General features: G+C 42.2%; 1 protein-coding gene across 1 annotated transcript in view; it reads left to right on the forward strand.

Annotated features, from left to right (window-relative positions):
- Nucleotides 1-1,835: 1,835 nt before the first annotated feature.
- ACER2 (alkaline ceramidase 2) overlaps nucleotides 1,836-15,134 on the forward strand; it is a 37,122-nt gene continuing 23,823 nt past the window's right edge. Inside the window, 3 exon segments of the mRNA XM_049769403.1 lie at nucleotides 1,836-1,963; nucleotides 11,123-11,237; nucleotides 12,501-12,642. Of these exon segments, the coding sequence (XP_049625360.1) occupies nucleotides 1,856-1,963; nucleotides 11,123-11,237; nucleotides 12,501-12,642 (365 nt within the window). The 5' untranslated portion in view covers nucleotides 1,836-1,855.

Below are 15,134 nucleotides of genomic sequence, written 5' to 3' on the forward strand. Positions count from 1 at the left end.
ACAAAACAAAAAAACACACATCACATAACCCAAAGAATTCAATGTACACTGATAAAGGAATGAGAACAAAAAGACAGATAATGGGACAGAGCTATAGCACAGTGGTGGGCATTTGCCTTGCATGCGGCTGACCCAGGATGGACCTGGGTTCGATTCCCAGCGTCCCATATGGTTCCCCAAGCTAGTAGTGATTTCTGAGCGTATAGCCAGGAGTAACCCCTGAGAATCACCCGGTGTGGCCAAAAAAGAAAAAAGAAAAAGAAAAAAAGGCAGATATCATTGTTTTAATGGTTTTGTGGAGCCCTTGAAAGGACTGCCACATGCCACATTTTGAGAATTACTGACACAGAAAGTAATGGTGTGTTTTATATGTTAGGGTCCATGAACATAACTTTATTTCTTCTGAGTATACCAGAAGGAATAAAATCTTGATGTGGACAATTTTTAATTAAAAATTTTTTTTAGTGTTTGGGCCACACCTGGAAGTACTTAGATTACTCCTGGCTCTGTGCTCAGAAATTACTCCTTGCAGGCTTGGGGAACAGTATGGAATGCTGGGGATCAAGCCTGGGTCAGCCATGTGTAAGGAAAATTCCCTACTCACTGTGCTATTGCTGGTCCCACAATGTGGACCAGGGGTTCCCCTGAACTACAGGGGTATGAAGTGTAGGTTTATAATATGTGGGTTATTTATAAACTGCATATAAATATGATATAAATAAACACAGTGTGCTATAGTAAGTGCATTTTACTTATTTAACATTCTCCATTGTAAACAGAGTAGAATACACATACAAATATGTGTTAATGACTGCGAAGGTGGCAGTGCAGCAGCCAACGGTGGACCCATCCATTCTGGAGGATGCCACATCGCATACTCAGGCCACTTGGGATGTCTTAAATTTGATCCTGAGTCTTTGTTGATTTGTGGTCATACCCGACAGTGCTCAGGGGTACTCCTGGCTCTGCGCCCAAGGATAACTCCTGGCTGTGCTCAGTGGTCATAGGCAGCATCATGGATCGAAGTTGGATGGTTTGCGAACAAGAGAAGCACTTTTATCTCTGTACTGTCTCTCCTGGCAACCGAATCTAGGTCTTAATCAAAGATTAAAGTCTAACACTGGAGCCCAAAGATTCTGTCTGTCTGTCTGTCTGTCTCTCTCACAGACACACGCACGCACACTGCAATTTCTTCCTAATAACTTGTAATCTCCTACGTGGTTTTTATTTTTTACTCTTTTTTTTTCAAGATTGATTTCTTTTTTTTGTTTGTTTAGCATTATATATATACATACATATATATATATACATATATATATACATATATATATATATATATATATATATGTATATATATATATATATAGACCCTTCACCAGTGCAACAGTCCCATTACCAATGCCCCAAGTGTCCCTCCTCGCCACCCCACACCGGCCTGTACTCTAGATAGGCTAGAGTAGTTTTTATTTTAAAAAACCGGTGGACTCTGATTTTCTTTGCCATTGAGGGTGAGTGATGAACAGACGAGGCTGCTTGGGACTTTACTGAGCCCGGATTCGGTCTAGGTCGGCGCAGGCCTCTTCGGAAGGAAAGGCTTGTGCCACCTGTGGGACATTGGGGCGCTCCCGCCCCTCCCGCTGGCACGCGGATCCCCGCTGCCTAGGACCTGGGCCGGGCCGGGCTCCTTCCCAGGGGCGGGCCGGGGGCGGGCCCTGGGGGCGAGCTGGGCGGTACCACGTCCGGGAAGCTGTCGGGCTTAAGTTTCAAAAGCCGCCGCCGCTGGGTTTTGCTTCCAGCCGCTGCTCCAGGCTTTTCTCCGCTGTCGGAGCTTGGGCTCCAATGCCCCGGAGCGGCCATGAGCGCCCCGCACTGGTGGGACCAGCTGCGTGCTGGCAGCTCGGAGGTGGACTGGTGCGAGGACAACTACACCATCGTGCCTGCCATCGCCGAGTTCTACAACACGGTGCGGGGCGCCGGGGTGGCTGGCGGAGGGGGGATCGCAAAGAAGGAAGGGGGTGTCCCAGTGCCTGGCCTGTCAGGGGTCGGCTTCTGCTTATCTGGGGTGCATTCTTTCCCAGGGCCGCCTCTCTGGCGCGCTGCTTCCAGCTGCCCATCTGTCTGTCCTCTTGCATCTACCTACCTGTCCGTGATAGCTGTGCTTGCTCTCCGCCTGCCAATTTCCTTCGCTGTCAACCTTGGTCTTGTCGGGTTAACCAGACCTAGTCTCAGAACCAGGGACCTAGCCGCGAGCCCAGTCTCTCAGGTTGAGTCATGGAGGGTCAATCCACCGGGACAGCTTCTATTCTCTCTTTTGGAGTGACGCACTCGGGTGGCATTGTGCGTTTTTGCCTTTCTTTTATCCCCGGATAACCTGGATTATTGGTGAACAGGGAGACAAGTTCTCGTGCCACGCAGGTCTCAGAATTAAAGAATTGGTGGAATTACTTATGCCAGAATCAAGTTGCAACCAATTTTTAATATTTAGTCGGTGTTATTGTTTGTTTGTATGTTTGACTTTGTCTTTGCTTTTAGCAACCAGTGTAATGCCAGCATCAAATCCGGTCTCCCCAGATCTGTACTCTCTCTCCTGTCAGTAAACCCAAGAGGTGAAAAGGAAGTTGGGAAGTGATTATGAGAATGTTTTCTGCACTTGCCCAGTTTCTTAGATAAGGGCCAATGGAAACTTCCCTGCTGCAGAATTCTGTGTGTTTGTAGACGGAAAGTGGCAGCTGGAAAGGAAATGCTTTACATTTTCACAGTGCCCATGGCTGTGGACTCTGGTGCTGAATTTAAGACTTTATGTGGTTATTTCTGTGATTTTTGTTTTTGTTTTGTTTTGTTTTGTTTTTTTTTGGCCACAACCGGCAGCCCTCAGAGATTACTCCTGGCTCTGCGCTCAGAAATCGCTCCTGGCTCGGGGGACCATATGGGATGTCGGGATCAAACCGGGGATCAACCCGTGTCCGTCATGGGTCAGCTGCTTTCAAGGCAAATGTCCTATCGCTGTGCTATCACTAAGGCACCTATTTTTTTTTTTTTTGTGCTTATTGTGCTACACCCGGTGATGCTCAGGGGTTACTCTTCCAGTGCTCCTCAAACTATGGCCCGCGGGTCACATATTGTATTTGTATCTGTTTTGTTTTTTCATAAGATATATGCAGTGTGCATAAGAATTCGTTCATAAGTTTTGTTTTTACTATAGCCAGACCCTCCAATGGTCTGAGGGACAGTGAACTGGCCCCCTGTTTAAAAAGTTTGAAGACCCCTGCTTGGCTATGCGCTCAGAAATCCACTTCTGGCTTGGGAGACCAAATGGGACGCTGGTCCATCCTAGGTCAGCGCCTTGCACGGCGTGCAAGGCAAATGCCCTCCCACTTGTTCCACTGCTCCAACCCCCATTTGAATTTTTACTGCTCAAAGGAAGCTAGAAATCCTGATTTAAATGCCATCCATCATGAATATCCATATTGTAAATCTCTCACCTATTCCTTTAGATTTGCTGAGATACCACCCTAGCCCTTGGCATGAACAGGGTGCTTGTCAGATGGAAGGCTGTCCCTTGAACTCCTCCTCCAGGTCCTTCTTTCTATTTCTGTGATGCCTCTAAGCTCAGAAGAGAGCTGTCAGGTCCACGTTTCTGGCTTGGCTTTGACCACAGAAGTCTGGGTTCTCCCCTTTATGCTCAACTCTTTGGTTGCCCTCCACACAAATATTGGTCCTGCTTTTTTTCTGACCAGGATAGTTCTCTGCTCGCCACAAATACTCTGCTCATACACAAAAAGAAGTACTTAGAAGAGATGGCCTTACCTCACCTGTTGTACAAGCTGTTGGGGACAGCCCATGAGGTGTAGAAAGGGGCCCACAGAAGACAATTACTTAGGGGTGGGGGACCCTAACAGATATAGGAGCCAGATGCTGTGGGTGCAATTCTTAAGCTGCAGGGCTGACTTCATTTACCTCACTTGCTGCTGTTTATTTAGCCCTTTCCCATTTCCTGGTAGAAAAAGTGGACTGGGGTGGGGGGGAGAAGGTTCGAAGAAGCCTTCTGAGGACAGTGCCCAGAACTTTTTTTTGGGTGCCCAGAACTTTTCTGATTTCAAAACAGAAAATCACAGGTCCTGGGTTCCCTCAGTACCAGGCAAGCCAGACCTTTGCTTATCCCAAAGGCAGAAGGAAACAATGGGATGGATTTTCAGGAAAATGTAATGCAGTAGTAAGGGCAGACAATCTGCTTAGCCAGGGCAAAGTCGTGTTTTGCAAAAGAAAAAAAAAAAGGACAGCCTGTTGTTTGGTCAGTGTTTACCCTTAGTCTGGGAAAATGCACATTCACATGTATCAGGATGAGACTGCATTGTTTGTGAGATGATTTTGGCACAGATGTTACCTAAGAATTCATAGAATGAGAAACTTTCTAAGTAATTCATCAATATATTTACAGTTGTGGTTTTATTTTAATTTAAAAATGTTTGGCAAGAATTAAACAAACTAGTTCTCCAAAGGAAGATCCAACAATAGACTTTTTATTTATTTATTCTTACCCCTCCTCTCCAACAATAGGTTGTTTTTCTTTTTTCTTTTTAAATAGACTGGCCAAACTAGTCATCAACTTTAGTGACCTACACAATTGTGAGGCACAGTTTCTTTCTTTTCCCTGTCCCCCTCCTCCCCCAGTGGAGACAGATCCATTGAATCTGTCTACAAACTACAACTCATTTGCTCTTCAGTGTTTCTTTGGAGTTCCTTCCTTTCATTGTCTTGGGGTATGCTTCTCTCTATTTTGATATTTTCTTTTCTAAGAATGGTGTTTTTAAAAAGGCTTGGTGGAGAGGAAGATGGGTTATCAGAAACAATAATGTGGTTTTAGTGTTATTTGGGAGCTTAAGTTCTAATGATGTTTTTAAATTGAATCCACTAATTTGTATATTAAAAATGCTCCAAGTATGACTAGAGAGATAGTCCAATAGGTAGGGCACTTGTCTTGCTTGTGGTTGACCCAGATTCAATCCCCAATACTAGATATGGTTCCCTGACACTGCTAAGTACCATCCCTGAGCACAGAGCAGGAACAAACCTTGAGCACTGCCAAAGGTGTCCCCTACACAAAAACAAAGTGTTCAAAGCATTATTATTTCTTTTTCTATTTTTTGGCCACACTTCGTGACATTCAGGGGTTACTCCTGGCTATGCACTCAGAAATCGCTTCTGGCTTGGGGGACCATATGGGATGCCAGGGGATTGAACCACGGTCCATCCTAGGTCAGTCGTGTGCAAGGCAATCGCCCTACTGCTGTGCCACCGCTTTGGCCCAAAGCATCATAAATTTTACTGAAGGTCTAATCAGTGGCTTCTTGCCTTTGTGAATAATATTTAAATACACATATAAGTGACTAAGTGTACATTGATAGTTGTAACACAGATTGATAGAGCCATTTGGGGTCAAACCTAACAGTAGATATTATCTAAGTGCATTTGAATGAATGCACTTGGGGCCAGATATAAACCAAGGTAAAAAGTGGAATGTGTTGGGAGCCAGAGAGATAGCACAGTGGTAGGGTGTTTGCCTCTCACGTAGCAAATCCAGGACAGAAGGCGGTCCCTCGAGGCAGCTGGGAGCTATTTCTGAGTGCAGAGCCAGGAGTAACCCCTGAGCTCTGCTGGGTGTGACCGAAAAACCAACAAACAAAAAAAAGTGGAATGTGTTATATTCTTCATAACTAAAGTTAGGGCTAAATTTTTTAAATTAAAAAATAATTCAAATTGGAGCATAAATTGGTGCTCCTTCCACTTAGAAAGGACTAAGTAGTAGTTCTTAGTAGTTCTTAGAGCAAATGAAGTAAACAAACTACACTGAATTTTGAAAGGATTTTTCTAGATTGTTAAGTGAGAAAAGGAAGTTGTAGAATAAGAATGTTACAGTATGTTGGATATAGTCACCAAAATGCAAAGAAAGTGATTTGGAGAAGAGGATAGAAAGTGAACATGAGCTTTGTAGTGTATTTGTAGTGTGTTGAGAGGAGAAAGATCAGCCGTTTTGTTTTTACCTTTTATTGTTGCCCTTCAGGGGATGGATGGAACATGGGATCTCATGCATGCTAGGCTGAACTTTACTTTTAGTTCTGAAAGAACAGGTTTTAGGTTACCTTTTGACTAACTATCCAAATGTTCATTTCTCTGTCACCTTTTCTTTCTTCTGCTAATACATTTAATAGATTGTAAGCTACAGTTATTTCTTCTGCTAAAACATTTAATAGACTGTGGGCTACATTTAAATCATGCAACAGCATGTGTGTTCACATTGTGTGATGTAATTCGGAATTTTTAGATAGTAATTGAGGAATAGAGCCAAGGAGATCAGAATGTGGTTGGAATGGTGGAGGTGAAAATTAGCATGGGGCAGCGGAAGTGGCATAAGGCAGTGGGCTGGAGGCTGCTGGCCCAGTTCTATGGATGATTGCCTTTCTGATCTTGGTCAGCTTGGTAGCTTCTGGTCTCAACTATGTCTCTTTTGCTAGCTTAGTGGCTATCCTTCTTTTAGTTCTTTCATTTTACTGCTTAAGATCCCTGACTCGGGGCTGGGAAGGTGGCGCTAGAGGTAAGGTGTCTGCCTTGCAAGCGCTAGCGTAGGATGGACCTTGGTTCAATCCCCCGGTGTCCCATATGATCCCCCCCAGGCCAGGGGCAATTTCTGAGCTCTTAGACAGGAGTAGCCCCTGAGCGTCAAATGGGTGTGGCCCAAAAACCAAAAAAAAAAAAAAAAAATAAAAATCCCAAACTCTTTTGTTTTCTAAGAGAACTTTTTCTCTGAATTATTCTTTGGAAAGTTAAAGGTTGTGACCACAAATTCATTTGTTAACATGGAGCTTAACTTTGCTTTCTTCTCACTGGCTTCTAGGAAGTAAGATTCCATGGTTCCAACTCTAGAGGTTGCTTATCTCATGAGACATTAATCATACTCTCACCCAGGGTTCCCCAGCCGTGCATAGGTCTCCTATGTGGGAAAGAGACAAAGGTCCTCATCAGGGAGAATCAACAGGAAAATGATGTCCCTTTCACTAGAATGCCCCAGCCCGCTCCCCCTCCCCAAGGATTTCAGCATTGAATTGTAAGTAGAAAAAGGCAGAATGATAGATGCTGTGTACTGCCTGAGTCCCTGCTTTGTGAGAAATCCTACATGGATTTGTGGATGATGCTTCTATGTTATTTAGTGCTGATGGCCAGTCTGTTCTTTAGAAAGCTCTGTTAGCTTTTCAAATGCAATCTGCCCAAGTCTTCGAAACCTTTTTACTTTATCTTCATGCAGGCCGCTCATTTGCAGTTATTTTTTGTTCTTCCCATTTTGTACATTTTTCTTATATACAATCTTTGATGGGGAGAACCCCAGCCACACTGAGACACAAAACTAAAAAATCCAAATGTCCATGACACTTTTAGAATGGTCTTAATAAAGACCATAATAAACTAAAAAATCCAAATGTCCATGACACTTTTAGAATGGTCTTAATAAAGAAACAAAGCCAGGCTGGAAAGAGCATGCAGGTCTCAAGGTGCATAGTTGGCTAGTGCCAAGTTCAATGCCAGTTCACAGAAAATCCCCCTCCTGGGTTTCTCATTCACAACTTAGAAGACACCATTTTTCCCCAGAACCAAATAAAACTAAACCAAACAAGTGAACTCATGCATATTGCTAACGGAATATAAAGTAGTTCAGTTAAAAATTGAATTCAAATATGATAAAAATGAAATTTAAATATGATCCTGATATCTCCTAGGGAAATACCCAGAAGAAAACAACTACTGGAAAGCTTCTAGATGAGTATTTATAGCAGCATTATTCATAATACTTTATCAGTATATGAATGGACAAAGCAGGTCAGTTATGGAATATTAATCAGCCACAAAAAGGAAGCAAATTTTGATCCATACAGTAACGAGATGAAATTAAAAATCATTGTGTTTGAAAACCAGAAAAGTGATCGTATGTTATATTATTCTTCTTTTATGGAATACAAATGGAGACAAATTCTCAGCATTATGAAGCAGGTTAGGGGGTGCCAGTGGCTGGCGAATTGTGCTAAGTGGGGGTGGCAGATTCATGGATATAGGAAATAATTTTGGAGTAATAAAAAAGTTTTATAGCTAGATAGAAATAGTGAGTACACATTATGACTGCATCAATGACTATTGAATATATTTTATGTATTGTTATTTTTGCTATTACTATTATTTGTGGTGTTGGACTTGAAGTCAGTCTCACATTTACAAGGCACATGCTCTACTGCTGAGCCAGATTCCTGGAACTGAATTGTCCATTTTAAAGAGGTTCACTTTATATAGTATAGATTTTACCTCATATTTAAAAAATATTGGATGTGGGGACCAGAGAGATAGCACATCGGTAGGGCATTTGCCTTTCATGCAGCCAATTCAGGACAAACGGTGGTTTGAATCCCGGCATCCCATATGGTCCCCTGTGCCTGCCAGGAATGATTTCTGAGTGCAGAGCCAGGAGTAAACCCTGAGTGTGACCCAGAAAACAACAACAACGACAAATTGGATGTGTGTATATGGAATCTGGCTCTGATATTCTTAAAAATCAAAAACAGTGACCAGGAGATAAAATAGTGAATAAGACACATACCTGTATGTGCCCAACTGAAGTTTCATCCTTGGCACCACATGGTCCCCTGAGTATTAGTGGGTACATCCCTGGAAGCCCCTGAGTACCATTGGGATGGTGCAACTAATTCCCAAAATTGTGGGTTGAGCAATCCTATATCCTTCTACACTTACATTGTACCACTGGCCCATTTAGCCAAGAATTGCTAGGAATGGCCTCTGAGTAGTGCTTGGGAGATCCCACAAACTAATACTAAAGGCAAAATAAAAATGAAAAAAGTAGGGGCCGGGAAGGTGGCGCTAGAGGTAAGGTGTCTGCCTTGCAAGCACTAGCCAAGGAAAGATTGCGACCGTGGTTCGATCCCCCTGGTGTCCCATATGGTTCCCCCAAGCCAGGGGAGATTTCTGAGTGCTTAGCCAGGAGTAGCCCCTGAGCATCAAACGGGTGTGGCCCAAAAAACCAAAAAAAAAAAAGATAAGAAAAAGAAAAAAGTAGGGGTGAAAATTTAGTTATTTTTGTGAGAATCTAGACTCTAATATGATAGTCACAGGCTACACATGGCTATTGAGCTTGTGAAAGCTGGGGTCCAGATGGAATCAAGCTGTGAGTGTGAAATTTACATTGGCCTTCAAACCTTGGTATGAAAAAAGAATATAAAATATTTCATTCATGATATTTAAAGTTGTAGTAGTGGGAGTATTTTGAATATATTATATTAGAACTATATATGTGAATGTATTATATTTGTATTATATTTTGAATGTATGCATATTCAAACACATATATATGTATGTATATTCAAAATATCTGTGTATTTTGAATGTATCATATTAGAACTTTTTTTTTGTTTTTGATTTTTGGGTCACACCCAGCAGTGCTCAGGGGTTACTCCTGGTTCTGTGCTCAGAAATCGCCCCTGGCAGGCTCAGGGGACCATAAGGGATGCCGGGATTCGAACCACTGACCTTCTGCATGAAAGGCAAACACCTTACCTCCATGCTATCTCTCCAGCTCCCATGAACTTTTTATATAGACAAAAGTCCCTGGATAATAATGAAGAGCCTTAAGTTCACACCAAATTGGAAATATTGAAATAATAATAAAAATTAAGACCTGAAAGATATGTACCTTTTTAATTTGTTTTTGTTTTTATTTCATACCCAGTGGTGCTCAGGCAGTAATCCCCACTCAGTTGCTCAGGGACCATGTGGTGAGTGAGTCTGGGCTTCCTGCATGTAAATCATATAACTCTAATTCTTTGAGCTGTTTCCCTGGCCATAGGGATTTTTTTAAGTGATATAATTTATTTATTATTTATTTATTTCTGGTTCTTGGGTCATATTCGGCGGTGCTCAGGGGTTACTCCTGGCTCTGAGCTCAGAAATCATACAGGCTAGGGCGAATATACGGGGTGCAGGGATTCAAACCACCATCCATCCTGGGTTGGCCTCATGCAAAGTAAACGCCCTATCAATGTGCTATCTCTCTGGCCCCAACAATATAATTTTAAAGCTGAGAAGACACAAGTTTTACCTTGGCCAAAAAGTTTTGATTAGGGTGAGAAAGCTGAGAAAGGGTTACTGGAGGAAACTAAGTTTCTCTTTAGTGAGCCCAAAAGTAAAAGCTGTATTTTCTGGTGAAAAATCTTAGGTGTTGAAATAGTAAGTAGTACATTACTCTAATACTAATAGTATTAATAGTGTTATATTAATTGGCCATCTCACCTCTTTACTATTATTTTAAATTTTTTTAAACTTTATTTATTTATTGATTAATTGGTTGATTGGTTATTAGACCACACCCAGCAGCGCTCAGGAGTTACTCCTGGCTCTGCACTCAGAAAATGCACCTGGCAGGCTGGAGATCCATATGGGTGTGGGGAATTGAACCGGGTCCCTCCTGGATTGACTGCATGCAAGGCAAAAGCCCTACCATTGTGCTATCTCTCTGACCCCTCAACTCTTTATTAAACTTTAGTATGCCATTGTTCAGTGCAGATCTTATCTTAAAATAAATTTAAAATTATTTTTTATTTATTTACTTTTTTGGTCCACAACTGGCAGTGTTCAGGGGTTACTCCTGGCTCTTATGTGCTTAAACATTTTTTCTGGATGGAATGGCCAGGGATTGAACTCGGGGCAGCTGCATGCTAGGCAATGCCCTATCCACTGTGTTATTGCTCCAGCCTCTTCATAATTAATCTGAACAGAGATAAAGTAAGAGTCATGGGTTCTTTGAATCAAGAGAAGTACCTGAAGAACTTAATAGACTGTAGTGTTGTTATAGTTGTTTCTATGATCAAAGAGGTAGAAAAGAACCCTTTAAATAATACCATAGGACAGTTTTAAAGTTTCTTGGGTTGTATAGTTGCAGTTAAGAAAGTGTAAGTGCTTCCACAAAATTTATTATTACCCTATTTATCCTTGCTTGCAAAGGACATACTCAGAATACTGCTTTTTTGCCTTTTTCTTTCATACTCATTTTGTTTTGGATTTCTTTCCCCAGATCAGCAACTTCTTGTTTTTTATTTTACCGCCCATCTGCATGTGTTTGTTTCGTCAGTATGCAACATGCTTCAACAGTGGAATCAACCTAATATGGGCCCTTTTAGTTGTAGTGGGTAAGTAGATTTGTTTGTAAGCGTGGTCTAAAAGGGAGGAAATGGAATTTGAACTCTTCCTGTTCCCTTGAACAGTACGTTTTGTAAATCAAAGTAATTCTGACGTCTGAGCAAACTTATTTTGTTTGTCAGATGTTACGGGAAGACTTCTTTTGCATCTAGGCTTGCTAAAAAGGTTGGCTGTACTGAAAATGAACTGCATATGAGAGATCATTTATATAATACTGATTGGTGTCTTGCCAATGCAGTTTTCAGAGTACTTCTGAAGAAGGTCTTGTTAGCAGTTGAATTCTTTTTTTTTTTTTTTTTTCGGTTTTTTCGGGCCACACCCATTTGATGCACAGGGGTTACTCCTGGCTAAGCACTCAGAAATTGCCCCTGGCTTGGGGGGACCATATGGGACACCGGGGGGTCCAACCGCTGTCCTTCCTTGGCTAGCAATTGCAAGGCAGACACCTTACCTCTAGTGCCACCTTGCCAGCCCCAGCAGTTGAATTCTTATGAGACTGATTTCTTTCTATTTTCATTTGTTTGTTGACCACACCAGTGATGCTCAGGTCTTTCTCTTGGCTCTGTTCACAATAATTATTCCTGGCAGTGTTTGGAGGACCATATGGGGTGCTGGGCATTGAAGTAGGTTTGGCTGTATGCCTTCCCCACTATCACAGGATAATACTTTCACTCTTGACTCATCAAGACTGATATCTACTGTACTAAATAAATATTTAAAAAAAATACATGTTTGAAGTTGGAGTGATAGTGCAAATGTAAGGTCTTTCATGCAACCTACCTGGAATAAAACATGTGGACCCCCAAGTATCCTAGAAGTGATCCCCGAGTGCAGAGCCAGGATTATGTCCTGAATACCGCCAGGTGTAGCCCCAAATCCTAAAAAGTCAAATTCAAAAAAATTTAGATGGTTAAACCTTTATTACTCTGGGAAATTATACCTGTAATTTCCATTTTCTTCCATAGGTAGGGAATTCTGAGCAGTGACCTTTATTTACTACCTTTTCCCAAGAGGGCTCAGTACAGAAAGACAGAATGTGTTTTACTGAATTAAGTAATGTCAGTTGGTTAATACTTGGGTCCTACTTTAAACCCTCTTTATCAACTTGAAGTTAGCACACATATATATGTGAGTAAATTTCTTTTTATACTTTCACTTTTCAGAGAGAGTGTGTGATCTTGCATTTGCGATAGCATTTGTGAGCCTGTTCATCTATGATGAATTTTTTCTTTACTTGTCTTAATTTATTCTAGGAATTGGATCTGTCTACTTCCATGCAACTCTCAGTTTTTTGGGTCAGATGATTGATGAACTTGCTATCCTCTGGGTTTTGATGTGTGCTCTGGCCATGTGGTTTCCTAGAAGGTATCTTCCAAAGATTTTTCGGAATGACAGGTAAGCTTATATTAGACATTTTTGCATTTGCCACAGGTATTTCACGTTTTTTTTTTTTTGGTTTTTGGGCCACACCCGGTGACGCTCAGGGGTTACTCCTGGCTATGCGCTCAGAAGTCGCTCCTGGCTTGGGGGACCATATGGGACGCCGGGGGATCGAACCGCGGTCCGTCTCCTAGGCTAGCGCAGGTAAGGCAGGCACCTTACCTCGAGCGCCACCGCCCGGCCCCTTCACGTTTAATAATTAGGAATATATCAAGAAAAATGATGTACAATGGAGCCCAGCCTAGTGATGAGCTTATTATATATTTTAATAGCTACAATTATTTCTGAAATGATAATATCAATAAAATAATATCAATAAAATAATTAAGAGGCACAGAGAGAGTTAGCACAGGGATTAAGACACTTGCCTTGGGGCCGGTGAGATAGCCTGGAGGTAAGGTATTTGCCTTTCATGGAGAAGAACGGTGGTTAGAATCCCAGCATCCCATATGGTCCCCTATGTCTGCCAGAGCATAGAGCCAGAAGTAACCACTGAGCACTGCCGGGTGTGATCCAAAAAAAAAAAGACACTTGTCCTAACATATGGTTGACCCCATTCAATCTTTGGCTCCTAATTTTGTTCCCTCAGAACTGCCAGGAGTACTGTGAGTAGAAGAAGTGGATTAAGTGGATTAAATTTTCTCTCTCTCCTCTCTCTCTCTCTCTCTCTCTCTCTCTCTCTCTCTCTCTCTCTCTCTCTCTCTCTCTCTCTCTCTTTCTCTCTCTCTCTCTCTCTCGCGCGCGCGCCTTTTTTTTTTTTTTTTTTGCTTTTGGGTCACATTTGGTAGTGCTCAGGGGTTACTCCTGGCTCTGCACTCAGAAATTACTCCTGGCAGGCTCAGGGGACCATATGGGAGGTGGGAATTAAACCTGGGTCAGCTATATGCAAGACAAATAAATGCTCTACCTACTACTGTGCTGTTGCTCCAGCCCTGGATTAAACTTTTTGTTTGTTTATTTTTGGGCCATATCTGATGGAACTCAAAAGTCACTCCTGGCAGACTTGGGGGACCATATGGGATACCAGGGATTGAACTTTTGCCAGCTGCATGCAAGGCAAATACCTTCCCTGCTAGTCTATCGCACCTACCCATGGCTAAAATTTTTTTAAAGTAATTTTTATTTTGACCAAAGTGAATTACATCTTTAACAGTGTTTTAGGTACATAGTGAGATTGAATCAGGGACATTCCCACCACCAGTGTTGTCCTCCCTCCACCCCTTTCACAGAGTGCATCCCATAGCCCCCTTCTTTGCCCCCCCCAGGCTGCTAGAATAAGTGATCCCCTCTGTGTCTAGCTTGTTGTAGACTAGGTATTGATTCTGTTGTCATTGGCTTTGGATTTGGTGTTTAAGTCTGATCATTTTTTTTTATTTCTACTCAATGTTTATATGCCTGTTTGGTCTTGGTGCCATTCATAATTTCCCTCTCAATTTATGAAGCAGAACAAGATGATTCAAGTTATGTGGTTCTATTTAAAGAAATAAAAGGGGGGGCAAAAATCAAACAAACATAAAACTGGGAGGAGTCCATCTAGAGGTTATAAATATCAATTTAAGAGAAGAGAGGGAAAAAGAAAAAACATAACAAAAATACAAAACAAAACACACAAAAAAACCCAAAAATCCCAGACAAACAAGAAAAAAAAAACAAAACCAAACAAACCGAAAAGCACCACAGCAATAAAGGCAACAAGCAAACAATAACCACAATCATGAGTTTCTGCAGAGAGCCATAGAGAAGTGGTGAAGCAGGGTCATTGGCAAAGTGGCAATTGTGGGTTATGGGTACAGCAGGTGTGGGTTTGGTGGGACAGGGATGTGTTCCTTTCCTCTGCTCCCACGATTGCCCAATTTCAGCTGCCTGGCAGGTATACACATAATTTTTCACAGTTTGGTTTACATCTCTTTCGATAACAGAGTGAGTCTATGGAGCTGGCCAAAGGCAGGCATGACAACTGCATTTGTGCTAACCTGGGCTTTATCCCTGGTTTTCGATTTCCTGGTCCCCTGAGCACCACCAGGAGTAATTCCTGAGCACTTTGCCACAAGTACCTTTGAGCATTGCCAGGTGTGACCCCAAAACAAAAAAAAAGAGAGTTTACAAAGTTTTCTTGTGTGTTCTGAATAACCATTGGAATCAAGCAGCTACTAAAGATGTTGTTTATACATCCTTCATAGATTTCCATGAAAAATACTGACCGCAAAAGGCATCTTATAGAGTCAAGAGATAGTATAGGTCTGATACTTGGCAAAAGTTCAGTCCCCAGCACCATTTATGGCAGTTCTGGGTGTAGCCCCAACATATCCTCTGTTGGAGCAGGAGCGATGGCACAGCAGTAGGGCGTTTGCCTTGCACATGGTTGACCTAGGATGAACTACGGTTCAATCCCGTCCCATGTACTCCTCCAAGCCAGGACCCTGCCAAGACCAATTTCTGAGCACATA

Source organism: Suncus etruscus, chromosome 1 (assembly GCF_024139225.1).
Source record: "Suncus etruscus isolate mSunEtr1 chromosome 1, mSunEtr1.pri.cur, whole genome shotgun sequence".
In the NCBI taxonomy this organism is placed as follows: Eukaryota; Metazoa; Chordata; class Mammalia; order Eulipotyphla; family Soricidae; genus Suncus; species Suncus etruscus.